Consider the following 25,332-nt stretch of genomic DNA (forward strand, 5'->3'; position numbering starts at 1 on the left):
GATTTCTAAAGGATCGGACACTGAAGACTGCATAATGGCCACTGAAAATTCATCTTTGTCATCACAAGAATCAAGTAAATTACAACAGAAAATGTTTTTTTTATTGTAATAATATGTTCACAATATCACTGCTTTTACTGTATTTTTAATCAAATAAACACAGCCTTGGTGACCACAAGAGACCTTATAGGTTTTTCTTGTTAAGGATGCTTTCATACTCCATAGCTGAATCTGGACTTAAAAGATAAAAATGCATGTAACAGGAAAAGAGAATTTTGTTTGGATTTTTTATTATAAACACTTCACACATTAGAGACAGGTCAACACCTCTCTTGTTGGTTTCTAGGTACGTTCCAATAGGAAATTCAGGGCACTTGGGAAAAATACAATGCAGACCACTGCGCTTACTATGAACATACAGTAAATTTACATAGACAGCACAATATTAACAACATCATCTGAAATGCAAAGACCATATTGGATCCAGCACATTCCTGATACAACCATGCATTCATGTACAACAACACATACAGACACTGAATAAATAAATGCCCAACAATCTGATGATCCCTTTAAACTAGCCCATTGTTAGTATCCAGTTCCTCATTATTGTGTGAACAAAACAATCTGTATTTACAATCCAGATATATAAAATTTATTTTTTCCTCAGATAGAGGACATATGATCCAATACAAGCTCTTGAAGACCCCACTCAGTGGTTAACATTCACTTCCACCGATCTTCAGTCGAAGCGGAGGGTTATGATTGCCCTCTACTGACTTGAAATGTAATTGCACAACAGTGTAAGTAGATGGTAAACGTGCATGCATACCATGCGCTAAAGACACAACACTGTACAACATCGAAACAGCTGCAGCATGATGCTTTTCTTTAACTGACTCAAATACGAACCGCAAGCATTATCCATTCAACACGAACACATCTATTGGCAGGGTGCACAAACTTATGAGCGCTACCCCAGAGTCATGGGAGGATAACAGCATGCTGACACAGGTTTGTTCGCACTAAAATGGGAAGATCACCGCTTAATATATGACTAAAGGCACTTTAAACCGGGGGACAGACATAGTTCGAGTCTCCACATATTATGAGCATGTCACAAACACTAATACTCAATTTATCCATAGAGGAAGAACACAAAACCATAAAAGTGCAATAGATGGGAACATCAAACAGGAGCAGATGGACTTGGAAATATTGACCAATAATATTGATACATTGATTTTGTTGATATTGATATAGTGACATACTGATATTGTTAGACAGTGTTCATTTTTTGTTCATCATTTGTCATTGTATTTGCTCTAAGAACACTTTTAGTACTATAGTTCTGTACATAAAAGTAGGAGGAAAGATATGTGGAATATTATAAATGGTGATTTGCATCGCGTTCTCGTCATAATATATAATACAGAGTTTATATTGTGTCTTATGATGCCTGAAGACTCTGAGCCATATTGCCATTCCAGAGTATGTGCAGAGTTTTTTTTTCACATTGTTGCATTTTGAACAAAAATAAACAATTTTTACACTGCAGCTGGACACTATAGGATCATGGGATGTGGCTGATCTATGCCAACTATTTTAGTTGCATTATTTCTGTACTGGTTGGTAAGGATAGTGGTAGGGCTTTGGGGTGATAACAGAGGCGAAACTGTTGCCATTTGTGGAATACTGATCATTAGAGCTTGAATGGATGTGCTGATGTGGATGGCAGATTTTAGATGATTTTGGATATTCACTCTGCAGCCATCTGCTCAATGTGGTCACACAGCAGCTTGTATTGCTCTGAAAAAGGATAATAAAAAGTGTGAACCATATTTACACATTCATTATTGTTCAAATATTTTTTGAAAGAAATTATTATTACTTTTAAATTATTACTTTTATTATTATTACTTGTATTAAACTGATCAAAAGTGACAGTAAATACTATTTGAACTTATCGAATACTGTTCATTTGAACATATTTATTCATCAAAAATCCAGAAAAAAAGTATCACATTCCACAAAAATATTAAGTAGCACAACTGTTTTTAAGATTGCTAATAATAAAACATGTTTCTTGAACACTAAATCATCATATTACAATAATTTAATAATGGCAGCTAAAATATTTCACAATAAAAACTGTTTAGATTGGGTTTTTTTGGAACGGTACTGTAATTAAAGGGTTAGTTCACCCAAAAGTCATCCTAGGTGTATATGACTTTCTTCTTTCAGACGAATCCAGTCGGAGTTATATTAAAAATTGTCTTTGATCTTTCAAGCTGTTTCATGGCACTCAGCGGGTGTTGCATGCATCAGTCCAAAAGAAGTTAAATAAAAAGCACCCATCCATAAAAAACCAAAAGTGCCTCACACGGCTCCAGGAGGTGAACAATATCCATATTCAAAACTTAATAATCACTTTAATGTAGCTTGCACCAACAGTTGTACACAGAAGCAGTTCCGGGAGCATGACGTATGAGGTCAGTGCTGCGCATGCGCCGGTGAGTCTCGTGAAAACCAACGTTTGTTAACAGGAGCAAAGGAAGCAAAGTTTCCTCTTGGCTTATATCGAAATCCTCCGACATTCTTCTTTACAAATCCTCGTTTTGTACTTCTAATTAGTGACTGTTGTTTTGTTTTGATCTCTCCGCTGCATTTCCGCATTCGTCACTTCTGAGCGGCGCATGCACAGCGCTGACCTCATACCTCATCCGCTCGGAACTGCTTCCAGTGTACAACAGTGAGAGCAAGCTAGATTAAAGTGATTACATTTTGAATATGGATATTGTTCTTACAAAAACGCATCGATTCACTACAGACGGCCTTTGTTCACCCCCGGAGCCGTGTGAGACACTTTTTTTTTTATGGATGGGCGATTTTTATTTAACTTCAGTTCTTTTGGACTGATGCATGCAACACCTGCTGAGTGCCATGAAACAGCTTGAAAGATCAAAGACCTTTTTTTAATATAACTCTGACTGGATTCGTCTGAAAGAGGAAAGTCATATACACCTAGGATGACTTTCCTCTCACCTTTCGCCACAGTCAGGACTTGGCTTTCTGATATTCCTTGCTAATCAGACTCCTTTATCTTGAATAAAGTGTTACACTTAAATATCATTAAGTACATTAATGATATCTGCCTTGTTCTGTTCTGTTAACCCTGGGGGGGTTATTATTGCTGCTCTCCCTGCTCATTCATGACAGGCTGCATGGATGGGCAGGGAGGTTTTTGCCCAGAACAGAACCATACCGCCAAACCAAATTTTATGCTAAGTATCTATCATTTTGACGATAGTGGTCCTGACAGAAATGTAATTATTTTTTTGAAAATTTGGAACAGAAAGCTGGAAAGTGATTTACCTTCATTCAGATTTCCAATGACAGCCTGTTTCTTCAAGAAGTCATTGCAGAGTTTCTTGCTCAATCCAAAAGCCACCATGTTATGGGTGAATGTTCTGGATAAACAGAAGCAAATATTTCTGAGCATATGAGCATACAAAACAATGGGCGAAAATATGCAGTGAACATTTTTTTTGTCAATATTGTGTAAAATTAGACCAATGCCATGCGACTCACCCCAGCTGACCGAAGGTGATGTTCTCATTAAATCTGGAGCTATCGTCTTTCTCTTCCTGGGTCATATGGCACCACTTTTCTCTGAAGGTGCAAAAACAAGGGGGTCAATGATATTTCTCTCACTGATACTTCTCTCATCAAGCATGAGAGACCATCAACACAGTATCTTTCATAATGTTAAAGTTCACTCAGAAACGTTTAACACATCACGATAAATACTGGGAGGTTAGAGAGTTAAAAGGTGTAAAAACAATCATACAAAAGAACAAATGTGTATTAGCCATTCATTGGTGCTCATGCAAAATCCAGGTTTAGTGAGCAGACAGCTGTAGCCATGATTCACAATGAGTCAAAACATAAACAAGACAAAATTTAAATAACAAAAAGCATATGAGCAACACGGAACCACAGCATAACTCAGCTCTCGAAACAGGAAAAAAATGCTCAGTCAACAAATCAATGCATTTTTCCATGTGCAAAATGTTCCTTTCCTAAAAATAAAGAGAAGATCTCACTGGAATTTTTTATTTTTTTTTTTGGCCCATGGCTTACACTAATATATAACTGTATTCTGTTCCAATGCATTTTCTTTTTCTTTTTTTCGTTTTATCACCTACCAGATGAAAATTGTCTGAACACTAAGTAAAAGTAATAAAAGTAACATCTCTCTTCAACAAGAGATTTGATGACTTGATGAATAATTTATGTCTGTAGCACAAACAGTGTGGGATGAATTACTGGTCAAAGTACAGGTTAATACTTACAGCTGGGGATTTGACAGAACCCCTAACGGCAAGTATGTCCACTAGTAATAGTTATCCTTGCCTTAGTAAACACCTCTAATAGTTCAAGCTGTTCTTGGTTAGCAGTTGACATAGCAATGAATAGGCACTTGGATGCAATAGACTGAGTGCATGCAATGATATAGCAAATAATGCAGTGTCAAAGAGGAAAAGGCAAAGAGTGAATACTGTGATCTCACTACTTCTCATTTTGTGTAATGTAGATCAGTGGTTCCCAGCTGGATCCAGAACACAGATTTTTACAATGACCCCAAAACAGTCCCAAAATTGTTTATGGTACAAAAGTAAACAAAAATGTCCTCGGTTAAACATTGAAATGTATTAATATTATGGTTTTCAATAAATAGGGCATGTCATGCAACCTGTCCATGCTGGCCAGATGAATTTGAAATGCCATGCCAAAATACTGTGTTTGATTGGATGCAAGGCTTTTGAAATCAACAACAAAAGCGTGTTCTCTTTCCGTTTAAAAGTTAATAAGCCTATTTATTTTACTATACTACCTGCATGAGTGTATGGTTGTTTGTATTTATTAATGTTTTCGCTGCTGTCAGAATAGATATACAACTCACTTTTATGGGACAACTATTAGTATTAATAAATATTTTATCCACTTTTAAGATCCAAAATGTCAAAGTTAAAGTTGTGCAATGTAGACAACATGATAAAAAAGACAATGCATTACGCCTTAGGCAAATATGTGGCCAACATGAGTCAGTGCTTTTTTGGAGGACCTAGTTTCCTTTGAGTACTGATGAAAATGTTATCAGAATGTTACACAGCTTCCTGACTGGATCCTGCACTGAAATATATAGAGGGTTCCCACTTTTTTTGACCTGAGAATTTTCCAGTCAGTGAATTGCTTTCAAAATGAGGAACTTCTAGTTAGTGAAATATTTTAGAGTGGAGCTAGAAAAAACCCAAAAAACAAATCAGCATATTAGAATCATTTAATTATGACTGCTGAAAATAAAGTTTTATCATCAAAGGAATAAATTACATTTTAAAACAGAAAACAGTTCTTTTGAATTGTAATAATATTTCACAATATTACTGTTTTTACTGTATTTCTGATCAAATAAATTCAGCCTCAGTAAGATGTTTTAAATCTTACCAACCTCAAACCTTTAAACAGCAGTGTTAGTGTATATTAAATAATTAAGAGTTTGTATTTGAGATTTTATTATTATATTTCTTATTCATTTGAATTCTTTTTCAGGTCTGGAATATCAAAACAATCCCCTGATATTTCGAAGTTTTCCACGACTATGAAAACCCGGCGCAGAATGAAAGTATATAAAACGTTGGCCTGATTCTGTCAGTGTGTCATTCGTTTCCTAAACTCCCTCCACTTTCCCCCAAACGTATCCTCTGTTCATCTTTCTCTCATTTCATTCGAACTGATCAAACTGTCCCTCCTCTCCTTTTTAATCCTCCTCTTTCTTTGGCTTTCCTGTTTCTATCTTGCAATGTCCAGAGCAGCAGACGGAATGAAGGACAGACCTTTCATCTTTCTCTTCCTCAGCCGTCCGCCTGCGTGAGGCAGCAAGGCACAGGGAGATAAAGGGTTAAAGTCACATGCAGAGAGAGAGAAAGAGCCACAAAGAGAAAGAAAGGCAAGAGAGGATGATGAGCATTGTGGAAGAGTAAACCATAAGAGCACAGAGAAAGACTTCAGGACGCATCCAGACATCAGATATTTCCACTACAAACACACTGCAAGACTGTCATATGCATCGGGCACACAGTCACGCACCTCGGCTGAAACTTCAGGGTAGTTTATTTCAACATCACTAACAATCTATCAAACACAAAGTAAACTCTCGATCTCTCCCTCTGGCTTTAACAGACACACAAACAAACACGCAGTCTAAACAAACACGCAATCTTACATGCGCAGTAGGTGCCGTGCAAAGTCTGTTTTGTTTAATTGCACGATATATCAGGAGAAAGAGAAAAGAAGCACTCTATAAAAAGCAATAAGAATTACAGCGTATACGGTGAAAAACCCTGCACTCTCTCACCTCGTTGTGGGGGATCTTTTATTTCTCTCACAGTGGACAGCATCGAAAAACGCTGCGTTCCAAAACCTCAAAGTGTGCCTTTTAAAAAAAAAAGACAAAGAGAAACAGATGCAACCAAAGCAACATTAGCATCTATATGTGGCAAATGATTAGACCTAGTGCCTGAACAATGTTAAAACTGCTTTGGAGAACTTTTAAAATATCAGCAGACCTTGTCGATAAAAACCATCAGCCTCCTTTCTTGCTAGGCTTCAGTTTGTCTTATTGCAAATAGATTTTTTGTTTTGTTTTACAAAAGATAACTTTCTGTGGTAAACTGACAACATAACTGTAATGACAAACAAATAGTGATATATTATTTATATAATGTAAAATATTTTAATATTATGGTACTATTTGTTCTAGCAAATTTATTTAATGCTGCCATAAAAATTGATGTTTCCACAACACTATTAAGCAGCACAACTCTTTTCAACATTGATAATAAAAAGAAAGTTTCTTCAGAAGCAAATCAAATAAATACTGTAATTACTGTAATGCAAAAAATAAAAAATAAAATAAAAAAAATAATAAAAAAAATATATATAGAAATTATAAAATAAAAAAAATGTATGATAAAATATTTGAATATTATGGTATAATTTCTTGTAAATGTAAATAAGTTCACATTAATAATAATAATAATAATAATAATAACAACAACAATGCAAAATCCAATTTCATTTCTTCATTCTACTTCATTCTGGCATGAAATATGATTACGATGTATTCGCTGACTGAATATGTTTAAACCAATGTAACCGCTGTTTAAAACAACTTAAAACACTGACAATATGCCACAAATGCAGTCCATACAAAAAATGTAAATAACATGAATTTTTAATTATGTAAAATGATACATTTTAGAAATAACTTCAGCTGTTAATTTGAATAATTATGACTGACAACCTACCAAATGGGCTGCTGTTTCAGGTGTGTGTACAGGTACATTTTCTCCTCTTCTTTTCTATCCGGGGAGAGAGGGGGAGAAACTACAGGGTATGCAGAGATAAGCACAGTAAATAACTCAAACACCTGCAGTACACATGTCTACAGAGACCAACTCTGTGGGTTAAGGGTCTTGCTCAACAGCATAATGGTGGAAGCTAATGAATGGTTTGGGTAACCAGCCCAGATTCTTAACCACTGAATCACATAATCAGTATACATAGAGAAAGTGAGACATCTAAAAACTGGTAAAGACATGACAAGAGATTACCACAGGTGAGAGGAGAGAACTAGAGAACACCTGATGAAAAACACAGTGGTGGTACATCGTGAACTACCTGGAGTTTTGGTTTTCTGTTCAGCAGGTTTTTCTGTGTCTCTGAGGAGGACAGAATGAGAATGGGATGGGTTTGTGAACAGCAGAAGCGTTACTAATTAAAAGAGTGAGTAATAGCTACGACAGAAAATCACCCACTCGTTCTTTCGGCCCAAAGGTCCTCTCAGTTTATTCTCCAGACCCCCAAAGAATCCTTTAACATCAGTCTTAGTGGAGGTGTTTTTGAGCAGTCGCTCTGCGATATCCTTCTTCCCAGAGAGCCAGACCTTTCCACTGCGCAGATACGAGTCGACCCCCCCGCTGGGCCTCTCCAGCAGCTCTGTGGGAGACAGCTGGGACTTACCTGTCACAAACACACACACATACATAGTCAATAGAAATTAAAATGAATTTAATTAAAAAGGCATACTATGCAGTCGCACACTGTGTATATTAGGAGTAGGATTCTCTTTAGGCACTTCACAATTAGAATTCGATGATTTGATTCCAAAAAAATTCTTAACATCACAACAAAAGGGATCCAAATCATTAGCAGTTTTGCACCACATGATACATAATAATTAAGAAAAATTAATTATTAATTGCATTTTTTGGTGAATTTATTCAGTGAAACCGCACTACCGTTCAAAATTTGGAGTCAGTAAGATTTTAAAATATATAAAATGTATAAATATATAAAAAAAACGTTTAGGCTGCAATTACTTGAACAAAAATAAAGCAGAAACAGTAATATTGTTAAACATTTTTACAATTGAAAGTAACTCTTTTCTATTTTAGAATATTTTTTAAAATGTAATTTAATTCTGTGATGGCAAAGCTGAATTTTCTTTCAAATGTAAATCTTTTTGGTTTTCTGTTCAGCAGGTTTTTCTGTGTCTCTGAGGAGGACAGAATGAGAATGGGATGGGTTTGTGAACAGCAGAAGCGTTACTAATTAAAAGAGTGAGTAATAGCTACGACAGAAAATCACCCACTCGTTCTTTCGGCCCAAAGGTCCTCTCAGTTTATTCTCCAGACCCCCAAAGAATCCTTTAACATCAGTCTTAGTGGAGGTGTTTTTGAGCAGTCGCTCTGCGATATCCTTCTTCCCAGAGAGCCAGACCTTTCCACTGCGCAGATACGAGTCGACCCCCCCGCTGGGCCTCTCCAGCAGCTCTGTGGGAGACAGCTGGGACTTACCTGTCACAAACACACACACATACATAGTCAATAGAAATTAAAATGAATTTAATTAAAAAGGCATACTATGCAGTCGCACACTGTGTATATTAGGAGTAGGATTCTCTTTAGGCACTTCACAATTAGAATTCGATGATTTGATTCCAAAAAAATTCTTAACATCACAACAAAAGGGATCCAAATCATTAGCAGTTTTGCACCACAGGATACATAATAATTAAGAAAATGTAATTATTAATTGCATTTTTTGGTGAATTTATTCAGTGAAACCGCACTACCGTTCAAAATTTGGAGTCAGTAAGATTTTAAAATATATAAAATGTATAAAAAAACGTTTAGGCTGCAATTACTTGAACAAAAATAAAGCAGAAACAGTAATATTGTTAAACATTTTTACAATTGAAAGTAACTCTTTTCTATTTTAGAATATTTTTTAAAATGTAATTTAGTTCTGTGATGGCAAAGCTGAATTTTCTTTCAAATGTAAATCTTTTGTAATACTGTATGCATTTACTGTCATCCTTTGAACAATTAGCTAAATTTATCCTTGCTGAATAATTATTATTAATTTAAAAAAAATCGTATTTACTTTTGAATGGTAGTGTATATGCACCTTTTCCCACATCGCTAGGTTTTATACCAGGTCATATAAACCAATCACCCTTGAAAACACATTAAAATGGCATTGTAAAATTTTTCCAAAACAATAAGCGGCAGTGCCAGTAATATCTGAGTCATAGGCTGTAACAGGAAGTGAGAGGAGGTCTGGACGTTTCTTTATCAGATTCTTACATTCTTCACAACATCACAGTATGCTTGCTTAATATTAATGGCGAACTCTCTTACCCATGTAGTAATATGTGAAGCACATGGTCATGAGGTGTTTGGCTGGGCCATAATCATCCACCTGGTGGCATCTGTCAATCAATCAAATATGGGTCACACTTGCCACACACTGACTTGCCAAGAGTTCTACAGACAATTGGTAAATTTGCTCTTAACAGTTTGGTTTGGCTTCCATGTAATGTCAAACACACATCTGAGATATTATCACTGATGTACTTACTCAAATAAAACAACAGCGAAGGACTGAACCAGCCTGTAGAACGTTTGTTCACTTACACATTTGGAGTGGCAGCGCTGCAAACACAAAGCATTGTTATCATCACAACTGTGTTTGTTGATGCACATTTTATTGCATAAGTTTTCTTTATCTTTTAGAAAGCGATTGGTACATCGAGTCTAAATAGACTGTGCTTGATGTTCATAGCGATGTGTATTTTAGGATAACTAAGGCCGAAATTTATTTTCAAGTTATGGTAGATAACCAATAAATGGCAACTATTAAAGTAATAGAAAAAGAATAGAAAAGACTAAATAAATTAAACATTTATTTTTTATTAAGAACACACACAAAAAAACAATGATTTTAAAAGTATCTCAACATTATAAGAGTACATTTAACAGCGTTATTAAATTATTATTGTTATTAAAGATTACATTTTTTAATATTGGCCAACATTTTGGTAATTCTGCTTTTCACACATACGGTGTCAACTCTCCAACTTAAATAGAGGTGAAGAAATGAATATGCACCGTTTGCACACAGTGGTGTTTTAGTGTGACTTCTATGCTATTACATTATTTAATAATATTTTGAATTAGCTTATTCAGTGCCCTCCACTAATATTGGCACCCTTGGTAAATATGAGCAAAGGTGGCTGTGAAAATAAATCTGCATCGTTTATCTTTTTGATCTTTCATTCAAAAAAATTTACAAAATTCGAACCTTTCGTTGAAGTAAAACGATCATGCAATGCATATTGGCCACAATTATTGGCACCCCTACAAATTATTATGAGTAAAATATCCCATTCATATTTACATTTTTTAGCACACCAGGGTGACTAGGAGCATGAAATTGTCCAGCCATGACTTCCTGTTCCACAGGATTATAAATATGAGGAACACATATGCCAAATTCCCTTGATTCTCCATCACAAGGAGTAAAACCAAAAAATGTAGTTCTGATGTGCAGAACAAGATTGTTGCGCTTCGCAAAATAGGAAGTGGCTGTAAGGAAATAATTAAGAAGTTCTAAGCAACTAAAGATGTTACAAATCTGCCTGGAAGAGAACATGTGTCTATATCGTCCTAACGCATGGTGAGGACGAGAGTTTGAGTGGCCAAAGACTATCCAAGGATCACAGCTGGAGATTTGCTTGAGATTAGTTGAGTCTTAGGGTCAGAAAGCCTAAAAAAAAAAAAAAAACATCAAACAGCCCCTACATCACCACATGTTGTTCAGGAGGGTTTCAAAAAAAATCCTCCTCGCTTATCTGAAAACAAACTCCAGCATATTCAGTTATCAGACACGATTGGAACTTCAAACGGGACTGGCTTCTATGGTCAGATGAAACTAAAAGAAGAGCATTTTGGCAGCAAACCCACCAGATGGGTTTGGTGCAAACAGGGATTAAAAAGTACCCCATGCCCACGGTTAAATATACTGTTGGATCTTAAATGTTGTGGGCCTATTTTTCTGCCGGAGGTCCTGAACACCTTGTTCAGATACATGGTATCATAGACTTATAATGGGCTGTGGTTGGATCTACAATCACGACAATGATCCAAAACAAACATCAAAATCAACACAAAAATGTGTCACTGAGCACAAAATGAAGCTTCTGCCATGTCCGTCCCAGTTCCCTGACCTGAACCCTATGTAGAAATTGAGTGGTGTGAACTGAAGAGAAGAAGCACCAACATGGAGCTGGGAATCTGAAGGATCTGGAGAGAATCTGTATGAAGGAATGGTCTCTGATCTCTTGTCAAGTGTTCTCCAAACTCATCAGGCATTATAGGAGAAAACTCAGAGCTGTTATCTTAGGAAAAGAACGTTGCAATAATTGGGTGCCAATAATTGTGGCCAACCTGAGCTATAGAAAACTATATGTATTTCATAATGAGATTTTCCCCTGACTTTCCATTGTTTTACTTCAATGATAGGTTAGAATTTTGTGAATTTTTAAAATGAAAAATCAAAAGGATAAATAATGCAGATTTATTTTCACAGCCACCTTTGCTCATATTTACCAAGTGTGCCAATATTAGTGGAGGGCACTGAACCTAATTTTAGTTTTAGTAATTTTATGTGCTTTTGTCATTTTTATTAAGTTTTTTTATATATATATTTCTATTAACGTTTTATTTTTATTTCAGTTTTAGTCACTTGAGTACTTCAAATTAGTGCTTCAACAAACACTTATTTCAGTTAGTTGCCAAGGCAACCATTCTAATTTTCATTTACGTAGTAAGTTTTTTTTTTTAATTGTTCATCTCAATATTTATATTTTATTTCAATTATCAAAAAACATTTTTAATAGTACTAGTTTTAGATAACGATAAAAACACCGTTCACACACCTCAGGTGCAGAATCTGTGAAAAAGGTCTAAGCCATTACCCAAAATGACCATCACCATAATAGCAAAATAAAATGTTTTGAAATTGGAATAGAGAGATGTAGTGATTGTGTTTTCATAATTGCTCAGCGTTGCTGCTTTCATACCTGCGCACTGATATATTTGGCAAACCACTCCCTGCCTTTGCCATTCTCTCCAGTGCACAGCTCTCCAAAGTGAGCCTTCTCCTCATGATCAAAGTCCTCCCTGAGAGAGGAAAAGAGAATTAAAGGAACCAGGAGTAGCAGCAGGAAGAGAAAGACAAAGGGAACGGGATAAGGAGAGTGAGAGAGTACCTCAAACAACAGGAACAAATGCAAATATACACATCGGTTGACATGTGACTATAAATCTGTGTGAAATTTCTTACTCATTCAAGAGAACAGTTCACCTAAAAAAAAATGAAGATTCTGTCATTGTTTACTTGTTCTAAACCCCTATGACTTTCTTACCGCCATGGAGAACAAAAGTATATTTTCAATACCATAAAAGTACACAGTCACAAAGGGTTGTCAAGCTCCAACAAGGACAAAAACCCCATTAAAGCCTCATAAAAGGAGTCTATGTGACTCATACACTATATTCTAAGCCTTCTGACACTATACAATAGCTTTGACTAAGTAACAAACTGTAACTCTAGTTATAAAAGAGAGCAGCATGAACATTCTGAGAAACACCTCTTTTTGTGTCCATGGCTCTTTAAGCCATAGTTTGTGGCGCAATTCACCTTCCATGGAAGAGCTTTGCCACATAGGTTTTCATGAACGCTCTTATCTCCGTCTCTTCTGCATCCTCAGCGCTGTGACTGGAGCAGGATGAGAACCGTCGTGTGCTCGACGGGCGCGATGGGGATTCTGTACCCTCGTTGTCGCTGTCGGCAGATTCGGTGGCGTCACTATCTTCTTCTCTGTGGGAAGTGTGTGTGGGGGCCATTGGTTCTGGTAGAAGGGGCTCCATGGTGGCGTCGCTCGCAGGCTCAGGGAAGAGAGGCTCGGATGAGAAAAAGCCTGCACCACTGGGAGGTCCAAGAACAGAGGGAGCTGTCCCTTCTGGGGGTGAGTCAAAGTCTATGAGGTTGTTTACCACGGCCCCCTCCATTCTTTGTTATGGGGGTAATTCAGTCACTAGGTGAAATATGATGATGTCAGCTAAAAGAACTCACAGAGGCAACCGCTGTTTGTAGCTCCACAATTTTGTCACAGCAGCTGGACCTAAAAAAAAAATAGCAATTTTAATTTTATAAATAAATATGACTAAATCTATATTTATTATAGTTTGCGGTTAAACTTATTACTTTATTAAATCAAAAGATACAGTAAAAACAGTAATACTGTAATATAAATAATGGAAATATTTTAATATATTTTCATTTATATCTGTGATGCAAAGCTGAACTTCAGCAGTCATTCTAATATTCTAAGATTTAGAATTCATTCTAATATGCTGAGTTGGTGCTCAAGACATTTCTTTTTGTTAACATTGTTGAAAACGGTTGGAAATTGTGATTCTTTGATGACTAGAAAGTTCAAAAGAACAGTATTTAATTATATTTCAGCACTGAAATAGAAATCCGTTATAACAAATGCATCCTGCAAAAATGCAAAATAAACGTAGGTACTAATTTCTTTAAAAAATATTTTTTTAACTTACCGACCCCAAACCTTTGAATGGTAGTGTATAACATATTTTTAACATTATTTTATAAGACATATAAAAATATTGTATTAATTATAATAAATGTTAATAATTGTAATAAATATATAACATCAAGCATTCAAAACATTTGAATGAAGTGTAACATTATGGTACTTTAATGTCCTATTTTGTGGTAAACTTCCTTGCAGCTGTGTTTATACAGACCGACCACAGCATGAAGCAACACAGAGTCGATCGCAGCATGAGTTACTATGAAGCACTCGACATAGTATACAACCACAATGATGCCATCTTTGTAATGCAATGAGTGTCTTTAGTGTCTTTCCTTCTCAGACCTCCAGGACATCAAATATGGTAATGCTTATTGATTTGATATCATGGATACAGTATAATATACACAAGTACTTAATCTTGCCTGTGTGAAAATGCCATCTGCTTCTCATACAACTCTAAAGAGAAGTGACACGTTTCCTTCTCAAACTAAAGGCGAGTTCACTTTGCCCCAACAGACACCAGGCCAGGGGTTATGTTGGATCAGAGTATTAAAGGGATAGTTCACCCAAAAATAAAAATTCTGTCATCATTTACTCAACCTCATTTTGTTTCAAACCTAATTGAATTTCTTTGTTCTGCTGAACACAAAATAAGATATTTTGTAAAATGTGGGTTACCAAACAGGTCCCCATAGCATGGGGAAAAAATACAATGGAAGTCAGTGGGGTCCAGAAACTGTTTGGTTGCCCACAATCTTCAAACAAGAGTTAATGATGACAGAATTTTAATTTTGGGGTGAACTATCCCTTAACCTGCTATTTGCAAGCCACTTTACTGTCTAAGAGTAACTTATTTCAGAATGAAATTTTGTGGTTGGGTGGGGGTTTGGGATTAGTTTGATCTATTAGGAACTGGTCGAATCATGAAAAGTAGTTTTTTGGCTATCAGTTAAAATTATCCATAAGTGATATAACTAGTGTGTACCAACCTAAAGATGCAGTGGACCCTGCAAGGCTACCAGAGCAGCAGCTTCTGTAAGTCAAACCGAATGAAAATAATATATGAATTCTGCATGAAGAAGTACAATCATTCTTGCTATACGTTAATTATTTTTTACAAGACTGAAAAAACACCAGAAACTACATCCCCTTAGGCTTTTGACAAAACCCTGAGAAATGCATTAGGACCGAGAGGACGGTTACATAATGCAGAGCTGGAGGAGCGTGACTTGGCTGGCATACGCACTCAAAAGTACGCACACACACACACACACACACACACACACACAGTAACCAGAGTCAGAGAGCGTGTCAATTTGCCACCGCCTATTTTCACACTTATCTTTGAGAAGCACAAGGCAGAAAAAAACAGCTGTATGTTTGGGTGAGTGTTAAGACCAATACCAAACTCCTGCACATGGCTGCCTCTCTGGGAGAGCATGTTGTCGTGCATTTCATAAATTTCAGCATTCAAGAGGGTAAATGCACATGCTGCAATTTTCCTGCCTCCCTGCACTGGAGCACTGCCCCCTCTTTTTACTCCATCCATCAAAATGCTACTTCCTCGTGAGCTTCGGGGCCCAGCGCAGAGGATTTGCTGTCAGAGTGACGGGACACAGATGAGCTGGTCCACTGGTTTGAGGGGCTGAATGGGTTAGGGTCACCAAAGCAGTGCAGTGATATCAGAGTCAGCAGTGCAGAAAGAAAGATAATTACATGTGTGATGAATGTCTCAGGGTGGGAGATATTGGGTTGGCTTGTGTGCAAGGTCAAGTCGGTCAAAATACTAGAAAACTGCTAAGCTAGAACAGTGACTTTCAATTAGTTTTGCGTCAAGACCCAGACGGTACATTGGCTGTCAAATGGCGACCCAACTTTTATTACACAAAAACACAAAAATGTTCATAAAAGCAAACACTGAAATTAAGTTAATATTAGTAATAATAATCCAAAAAACAATGACTTCTAATATATATATATATATATATATATAATGCAATTAATTATCATATTAAAAATAATCTATATTTATTACTATTTATCATTTATTTATTCTATATTATTATTATTCATAATATTTAAAAACATATTATTATTATTATTATATTAATAATTGATCACACAACTGAAAACATTGTGGTAATCACAAACCAAGATTATCCTTGATGCAAGAATAAACTCTGGGTTGTATTTTCATTATTTTAATAATTACATTTTTTTTTGTTTTAAGTCAGGCAACCCGTTTGTCCTGTCACTTGCCTAATTTAGGTAGCAAGCAACAGATGAATTTGTGATAAAATACTGTCAAGTTTGATTAGGCGCACATCCTTTGACAACAAAAGATATAGGAATCATTTTCTCCTCCCTTTATTAATTTATTTTACCATCATATTTATGCACAATTAGATGGTTTGTTGCATTTTATTATTTGTTAATTTATTATTACTATCAGAACTGACCTGTAACCCACCCTTTGAGAACCACTGAACTAGTTCAGTGATCACTAGTTTATGCATTACAAGCAAAATACAAATATAGACCAATTCAGATTACATGCTGGTATAGAAACAAGAAGTAAAATTGAGGATCTGTAGTAGGGAACAAAAAAATTACTAACCATGCAGGATAGTGATACGTTACCAGACAAAAAAAAAACAGATCAGATTTCGTCTGGATTTAAAAATCATGCAAAAGCTAGCAGAAATCTATATCAGGTGCAAAAGGTTTCTCTGTATAAAAGGTTTCTCTGTATTAATGGCTGTATCTCTGATGTGAAACGAAGGCCTCAGAGAGGTTAATTTGAGGTTGTTTCATTTGCATCATTACACAACATGTCCTTCTATTTCCTCAAGGGAAACCTCACTCGTATCGGTCACGGTATCAGACGCTGTGAACTTAAGACTGCCATTCTGTACGATCGAATGCACAGGGCTTGATCAGCTAGCCGCTGACTGATGCCGCACAATCAGACACATAAACAAAGCCTAAAAGGATCGATGCTTCTAACCAGAGAGCATCAGATTCAATAAAAGTCACATAAAACTACTCTTTCCTGAGACACTGTACAGAACGCACAGACTGAGAATTGCTTCTAACACTGAGCTTTTCATCAATGGCCTGCACTTGAATAGGACATGAAAAATTATCCTCAGCTTGGCTCTGGAAACAAGAGCACTCTTATCTCAAGCCACTGGAGTTTAAAAATATGTAGGCATGTTCATGAGGCCTACAGTCAAGCCTGGATGCCGGGTTTATCTGACTAACGCTGTTTAGTAGGACTCCGTGACCAAAATGCAAAGCACAATATCTTGTCATAATAAATCGCTGGGTTGTGACTGTAAAAAAAATAAGGAAACCCCTAGCAAATGCTTGCAACTAATTAACAATAATTATCATAGCATATAATATTTAAGCATTTCATGATTTAGGCTACAGATGACAGATTAAATACAGGGTTATTGTGATGAACTAAAACTAAAATCACTATTAAAAACATTGAATTAACATAAAGCTAAGATAAAATAAAATATAAATATTAGATTAAAAAAACTCTAAAGAAAAAGATACTTTTTGCCTTGGCATAAAATAAAATAAAAGGTTTAAGTTAAAGAACCAAAATGACTAACTAGAAATAAATAAAAACTAAAACGGAACAAACTAAAACTGAAATAAAAATATATAAACCTAATTAGTAATGTTTAAAAATGACAAAAAACACAAACCAATATGACTAAAAATTAAACTTAAATGAAAATATAAAAATCAAAATAAAAGCCAAGAGAAAATATTGTATAAAAATAATAAATAATGGTATATAAATAATACCAAATACTGTATATTATTTCACAATGGCTTTACCTCTAAATATAAATCAACCACTGATCCAGTCGGAGTCTTTTTTCACAACACACAAAGCAATTATTCACAAGACATTGAAATACTGTGTAAGTCAGGTGGCATACCTGCTAATGCAGTCCCAGACAGTTTACAGAAATAGAAAGAAACCGAGAAGGAACTAGACTCCATGCAGTTGCAGGTAATACCATGGATTTCTCTATTGAAAACCATCTCACTTCTGCTCCAGTGCTTTAGACATTTTATTTGACTTGTCTTAAAATAGGGCCAGTCAAAATACCAGCTTATCAAAAGACAAATCACAGGGTCCATCAGAAACCTTTCCTACGGTCATACTGACCCTATTTTAGCCACCATAACAAATACATATTTTCATTAGCACTAATTTCATAACCCAAAATGCATCAGCATCTCTGGTTGCTTGTAACACTGATTAAATAAAATAAATGCAGTCACATTTTTTATTTTCATTATTTAAGTGGATGTGAGCATTATTTGAAAATTAGGCAATATAGGCACACCCTATAGGGTTTGAGACATAGTAGCCATGTTCTCAAAGCTCTGATCATTCATACTTTCTTCACACCAACACTATATGGATCAGTTTACTCTTGCAAAATGAAACCTCCCCCTCCACCTTCTTAGTGTAAACAACGCTGTGCAATCATATGGCACACTTTCATGCGGAAAGGAAGGCTAAAAATGCTGGAAGTACGCGAGTCTCGTTCATTCCGTCGCTAACTGCATTTATATAACAGCTCGCGGATGCATTTATACAAGTATCTGCCTGCAGCGTAATGAATATCAATAATGATACTTTTTTATTAGCACGTCATGTTCATTCGCGCTACGTAACGTTACATAAGAAAACTGCATGATGGACATAACAACACCTGTGTTCTAACTGTTAACGTCAAGCCCCCCTAATAAAGTCTCGTAAGATGATACTTACCCTGGATGTTCCAGCTGGAGCTTCGTCTTCCAGCCCGTAGAGATGTACAGGCTGCTCAGTCTGAACTAGTCTGAGTGTGCGCATGCGCAACATTATCAGTAGCGGATGGGGGAATCCAGTGACGTAGCCTAGATGACACGTGACTGCACACTGCGTACTTTTTACTGTTCACGTTTGATATTGTCAATTGCAAACATACCTTTACGTTGTTTAGTAGTATTATTGCAACAAACAATTAAATAACACAAATGGAAATATGGGAATTTTGATAAACAGTAACAAAAATTCCAGAAATGAATATGTAGCTATAATAAATAAATACATTTTATTGGTTTATATATATATGTGTGTGTGTGTGTTTTCATATTTCAATATATATAATTTGTGTATTTCAATATGTGTGCGTGTATATATTTTCTTTATTACATGTATGCATTTATACATATTTACATTAACCATAAAGAATTAATAAATTGTAAGTAATATAGCCTAGTATAAGTATGTTAGAAATACACAATATATTGATTGGCAAGATTTATTATTTATTTACAAAAACATGTATTATTTATTGGTAATACTTACTATTTGATTTGTAAATAATAGTATACATTTTCCTTTCTAATAAAGAAATCTGAAATTATTCTGTAAGTTTTTGTTACTATATTTCACTATAAAATAGACAAAAATGATCAGATTTTGGCTGGATTTGAGAAAAACAGAAAAGTGTTCAGAAATCTTGTTGCAAATCAAGCTTCCAAGGTTTCTCTGGGAACGGTTTCACTGCATGGAGACGAATAATTATTTACACAGATGTGCAAATTAGATTTTATTTATAGTAGAAGCATTAATTGAATTAAATAACTAATTAGGCTTCGTGGAGTGCTGCAAGCTTTTTAGGTAATTCTTCAGTGAAAAAGATCAACTTGTCCATCTTCAGACTCTGTCCCTCAGTTTTCTTCAATCCCAGGTTCATGTATTTATTAGACTTGTCATACACAGGCCAGTGCACCAGATTGGGACCATTTTGTGAGTGGTTATTTATTTAAGGAATAAAGGATCATCATTAACAAATGTTTTGTCCAGCAACTGATGTACCACTTACCCAGTACGAATAAAGTTAACCCAGTATACCATGATGGTTCTGCATAGCTGGTTTTCTTCCTCAGTGAGCGTTCCTCTAGATCAGTGATGGGCAAACTTGGCCCTTCCAGGCCACTTTCTTGCAGAGATTTGATCCAACCCTGATATGACTCACCTGCCTGTAGCCTTCTAGTAGTCTTGAAAACAATGATTAGCTGGTTCAGGTGTGTTTGATTAGAGTTGGAGCTAACCTCTGAAGGAAAGTGGCCTGGAAGGGTCAAGTTTGCCCACCCCTGCTCTAGATGATAAAGAGTTTATATCCATAACCACTTCATCATTAACATTTTCACTTTTGTTTCAATCATTTGCAGTTTCAAACCCCTGGCATAGTAAATTGTCCAGTATAAATGTCCAGTATCATAATAATTTGCCAAAACAAATGAGTTCTTAGATCTGCATACCCACTTTGATATGGCCATCCCAAAAGCAGGCCCCAAACACAAATCCAAGATCATCACCATGGTCAGCATTCACAAAGCTGGGTCTAAGATCTTTAAATATACTCTGGAACTCATACATATGAAACGGGTACTTATGCCCGTCTTGATATGGGTTAAATATCCTGTGGCTCTGGATGAATGGTGACAAAGGATCTTTGTCCTTGCCTCCAAATTCAATACGTTCCATACTATTCTGTTTAATATATTTGGGCTAAAATGAGGAGGGTTCTAGGCTTTATATTCTGTCATGGGCCCAACCTGGAGTTTATAGCACATATGAGAAAGCCCTAAACCATCAAATATCTCCCCAACCTCACAATGTCCTGCAGCATAAAAGGGAACGCCCCTACCCCAGAACCAACAATTGCCTAAAGTCAAATTACCAGCCATAACAAGCAGATGAATATTCACAAAGTAAGTTGACTGGTTCAGAATCAACTTAAAAGAAAGATTTAGTCAGCTTAACCTGAAATCTGGAAAATCAGTCAAAGAAAATAAACACTGAATAAACCAATAGAAACAGAAAATAATGACAAATTTATCAAAGATACAACCCTTGGGCCCTTTTAAGTAAACTGTGTATACACAATTAAGGCTAATTCAGCTTCTTTTTTCACAGTTTGGATTTGGAATAAACATTCCCTTAAAGAGAACATTTCAACATTTCAGAAAAAAAAGAATCTCTTGAACACAATTACATGATGAATTTCACCCTATTCAAATTAACATTCCTGCATTTCCTTCAAAGAAGAACGATTTTCAAAACTCACAGGCTGCTGAATTAGGCTGTATTTTCAGTTCTCTTTAGTCCAACGCAGTCCAATTGTAGAACAGTTCAAAGGTGTAACAAGTGTCTCAATGCAATCTCTCCCGATTGTTCAAACATCTCTGCTTTTACCCCTTAATCCGTAGGGAGCTTTTACTCTGAATCCCGGGAAAAGTCAATGAAATGAAAACACGCAAGTCATACAAGTTGTTGTAACTCCAGTCTTCACATTTGCTCGACAGCAACATTCAGTTGCTCGTTAGTATACGGTTAACAGCTGTTCAGTCATGCACAACTCAAATCCGTAATAGCTTCTTCTGTCCTTTTTTCCTCTGCACACACCAAAATGTTGGGACCCGCCCCCTTTATTTGGTTACACATATACATACACAGGCACTCCAGCATCTGTGTGAAAAATGGGGGCAAAAACAAAAGTGTTGCATTTATAATTTTGATCAGTGTAGAACGAAGAATGATGGAAAATAATAAAGCAAACCAACAGTAAAACATTACTGATGGTGAAATATTGCCAGTAAAATTGCAACCAACCTCTGTGGTAAAATGCAACCATAATGGAGGGAATCACCATAAAAAATATCCCCCAGCAGCATCTCAGTAAATGCGTCGTGAATGTCCTCTGGAGTTTTAGCAGTTTTGAGGTGTTCCTCTGCTGTGATTTCATTGACTCCTGGCCTCTATGATGACAGAATTAAGGATTACACATATTCTACCGAGTCTCCTAAATTATATTTTGTACTTTGTTCACTAGAGGGAGACAAATACTAATAAAGAGTTAATCCGAGTAAACTCATTTGCATTGTATCGCTGTTTTAGTTTCTAAATCATTACAAATGATCTGGAAAGAAAGAAGAAGAGAAGTTGAGTTTTACTCCATCTTTTTTTAAAATGTCCAAAATTTGTTTCACTATTTTTTGTCCATCCCTTTTACCCAGTCTTTTGAGAATAAGGCCTGAAAAAAAAATATGCACATGCATTACTATTTAAAAATAGTTCATAGACCTTTTGTTTCATTTTACCATTCCATACAAAAATGTCAGATACTTGCCTGAGGGAGCATCCATCCAAATTCATGATTTGTTGTTCCGACAAGAATTGGAACTTTCTGAAAATCTTCACTCTTTAGTACCTCCTCAGTTGAGCTTTAAGAAATTCCCCTTCAACTGTTGCTCCAGGGAAAATGTGTTGCTAAGGAAGTCATTTGGTCTGAGAAATTATTTTATTCTCTTTTCAAGCTGTATATTTACTGAGAATATCACCAGTAGATCTTAGCATTGCATTTTTTTCATGAGCTATTGGAAAGTATCTCCTCTCAAATTCACTGCTCCTACCTTTTTAGCTGCATTGATGATTTGTTCCTCAGTCAGTTCTTTTATGCATTTGGTCAGCACTTCATTAGAGCTGAAGTCACATTCAGTAACATTTGCCACCACCTGGCCAAACATATCACAGATAATCCCCTTTTTTTCTAAACATTGGCAATAATTACCTTACATTAGGAATTTTAATGTGTATTTTCAAATGAGGCTGAGCTGAAGCTTTTTTGTATCGATTTAACTTTTGGGGAGGATGTTTTTGTACTTTTTTAACGTATTGTTTATGTCTAAATGCTGAAACCATAAGGCCTTCGGGAAAAGAAATAAAGACAAAATGAAGCGAACTGAACTAAACTTAACAAGGCTCTAAAATTCTTGGCATCTGACATAATTCTACAGATTCCCTATAAGGAACTATTGAACAGTACACATTTATTGTTGTATTTGGGCTAAATACCGTGGCAAACACTTTGATGGAGTAGCCCCCCCATAGTTTCTACCCCACTCTGAAAGATGGCCCGCTGAAACAGACCCTTGGTCATGGGTGACAATGTCTAGAAGAATATAAGAATACATCTTTAGAACGCACTTGATCCTTGCACTGAATTGTACAGAGAATCTATTAATAGATAAGGTCTTATGTTGTTTTAACAACTTGTCTTTCAGCTATTCACTTATTATCATATTTCCAGGGGAACCCCAATGAGACCACAATGAACTTACTTGGAACTTATCTTGTTTTTTAAAGACTAGTCAGAAATCATAAGATGAATCATTATTAATCATATCAGGCACATACTGTAAATAATTAATATGCAACAATAGAGAAAGATAATGAAGATAATGCTGCTTTTAAAAACATTTACTGACCAGAAAAGAGGCACTGATTTCTCCTGCAGACTCCCCAGCTATGGTGACAGACTGGGGGTCTCCTCCAAAACCTTTAATGTTTTGCTGCACCCACTGTAAAGCAGCAGTCTGGTCTAGGAAACCCCAGTTTCCTTGAGCATTCTTATCTCCTGTGCTAAAACCAGAAGTATGTGTTATTATAACCCATTGCAGAAGCAGCTTCAGTATGAAACTAGAAACCTGATGTCATTCTTAAGGGACAGACTGCACAAGTAATGCCCACTTTCTCCACCATAAATGAATACCTGAAGTATCCTAACATTCCAAGTCGGTACTGAATGACAATCACAACTGTTCTCATAGGGCACTAATGGGGATCCGTCATACGTGCAAGCACCGCCCGTGACCAGAGCCCCTCCATGAATCCAGACCATTACCTGTTGGTTTGCATAAATTGCTTTTGTCAGAAGGGTTGGAATATAACAGAATAATTTCTACTGTGAATTCGTAAGTTAAAGTGCTGTCCTCTAGTTTAGATGAGAGAAGCCGTTATTCAGTACTCACTGGAAGTTTATCTGATTCTGATCTTTGAGAAGGAGTGTAAATGTTCAGATACAAACAGTCTTCTGAGACTCCTGTTGGTGTGAAATCCAACATCATTGATTTTGCCACCATAGACAGAATATCTGGGTTTTGAAGTCATCTAGAATACAGCAAGAGAAGGTACACTGCAAGAAATGTTGTCATTTTAACATTAAAACATTGTAAAACGGCTACAGTCAGTAATGGCAAGTTCCTTTATTATGTACAGTGAAAAACTGTAATAGATCTAGCGGGACATTACAGTAAACAAGTAAAATGCTGTTAAATGTACAGATTTTGGAAGTAAAAATGAGCAGTCATCTAATTTACAGTGAAAAAACATAAACTGACATTTCCACATTTACCTGCGACATATTTGGCACTTGGAATCTCATTTTTGTTGTCATTTGGGCTTCATTTAACAATTTCTGTTTTTCAATTAAGGTTATTGCATTGTTTTATGTCACTTGTGTTACCATGTACAGTTCCATGTTACCCTGTATTTGTGTGCATGACACTGTGTGCACCTTCTATGTTAGTATTTACCTCAGTTTATGAGAAGGCAAATTTTGTCTCTTTTACCACATATATTATTATGGTGGTTATCAGTACATTATACTGGTACAAAACAGATGTTATTACTTTAGTTGTAATATTAACATTATATCAGTTAATGAAAAATAATGTTCAGTTCAGTCTCATATAACCTAAAATTCTGCTACCGTATTTTTTTGTATCAAATAGTTTTTACCATAAATTTCACAGGTCTATTTTTTACAGTGTATATATATATATATTGTATATATAGGTAAATATAAATATATAGTTATATAGTGGTAAATAAGGAATTTAGTACAGATATATTGCATATGTGACAGTAACTTTAAAGGGGTCATATGATGCTGCTAAAAAGCACATTATTTTGTGTATTTGGTGTAATGAAATGTGTTTGTGCGGTTTAAGGTAAAAAAAAACACATTATTTTCCACATACTGTACATTATTGTTTCTCCTCTATGCCCCGCCTTTCTGAAAAACGTAGATTTTTACAAAGCTCATCGGTCTGAAAAGCGAGGTGTGCTCTGATTGGCCAGCTATCCAGTGCATTGTGATTGGCCGAATACCTCAAGTATGTGACGGAAATGTTACGCCCCTTACCATACTGTGATGCCCTGTCCGGCCGGAGCGACGAGACAAAAACATTAAAACTCATTATAAACAAGGCATTTGTAGCATCCAGTGGGGACATAATTACGGATTATAATGACTTATACTGTCTTTTTATGCGTTGCGTTGCATTGCGCCGCATAAACATAAAACCATGTCTGCATTTGTGATCGGAGAAATGACAAACAACAAGCCCTACTCTACACTGCCCAAAAA

General features: G+C 35.9%; 1 protein-coding gene and 1 pseudogene across 5 annotated transcripts; both read right to left on the minus strand.

The window, feature by feature from the left end:
• Window positions 1-273: 273 nt before the first annotated feature.
• On the minus strand, window positions 274-20,069 carry LOC107583795 (uncharacterized protein KIAA0513-like). Of its 5 annotated transcripts, none has more exons than XM_016270114.1 (14): window positions 19,942-20,069; window positions 15,022-15,065; window positions 13,111-13,594; window positions 12,491-12,590; window positions 9,988-10,061; window positions 9,768-9,838; window positions 8,717-8,921; window positions 7,744-7,784; window positions 7,371-7,449; window positions 6,419-6,496; window positions 5,898-5,927; window positions 3,592-3,672; window positions 3,376-3,470; window positions 274-1,809 (listed from the first exon to the last, which is right to left on the minus strand). In XM_016270114.1, the coding sequence occupies exons 3-14, from the start codon at window positions 13,479-13,481 to the stop codon at window positions 1,760-1,762; spliced, it is 1,275 nt and encodes a 424-aa protein (XP_016125600.1). In that variant the 5' UTR covers window positions 13,482-13,594; window positions 15,022-15,065; window positions 19,942-20,069; the 3' UTR covers window positions 274-1,759. The 5 variants fall into 5 exon arrangements, with proteins under 5 accessions (XP_016125600.1, XP_016125603.1, XP_016125601.1 ...); XM_016270117.1 differs by lacking the exons at window positions 15,022-15,065; window positions 19,942-20,069 and adding an exon at window positions 18,840-18,915 and having other exon boundaries at window positions 13,111-13,432; window positions 13,546-13,594; XM_016270115.1 differs by lacking the exon at window positions 19,942-20,069 and adding an exon at window positions 18,840-18,915.
• Window positions 20,070-22,968: 2,899 nt separating this feature from the next.
• The window catches only part of LOC107583880 (cocaine esterase-like), a 3,480-nt pseudogene continuing 1,116 nt past the window's right edge, over window positions 22,969-25,332 (minus strand).

Source organism: Sinocyclocheilus grahami, unplaced genomic scaffold (assembly GCF_001515645.1).
Source record: "Sinocyclocheilus grahami isolate Dianchi unplaced genomic scaffold, SAMN03320097.WGS_v1.1 scaffold55.1, whole genome shotgun sequence".
NCBI lineage: Eukaryota > Metazoa > Chordata > Actinopteri > Cypriniformes > Cyprinidae > Sinocyclocheilus > Sinocyclocheilus grahami.

Excerpts from the sequence above, each read along its gene's own strand:
- LOC107583795 (XM_016270114.1), bottom strand. The coding sequence starts at position 13,481 with ATGGAGGGGGCCGTGGTAAACAACCTCATAGACTTTGACTCACCCCCA. Across the intron at positions 7,450-7,743 it reads ACAGAAAACCAAAACTCCAG|TTTCTCCCCCTCTCTCCCCG; the intron begins GTAGTTCACGAT and ends CATACCCTGTAG. Across the intron at positions 6,497-7,370 it reads CTGAAACAGCAGCCCATTTG|GCACACTTTGAGGTTTTGGA; the intron begins GTAGGTTGTCAG and ends TTTTTTTAAAAG.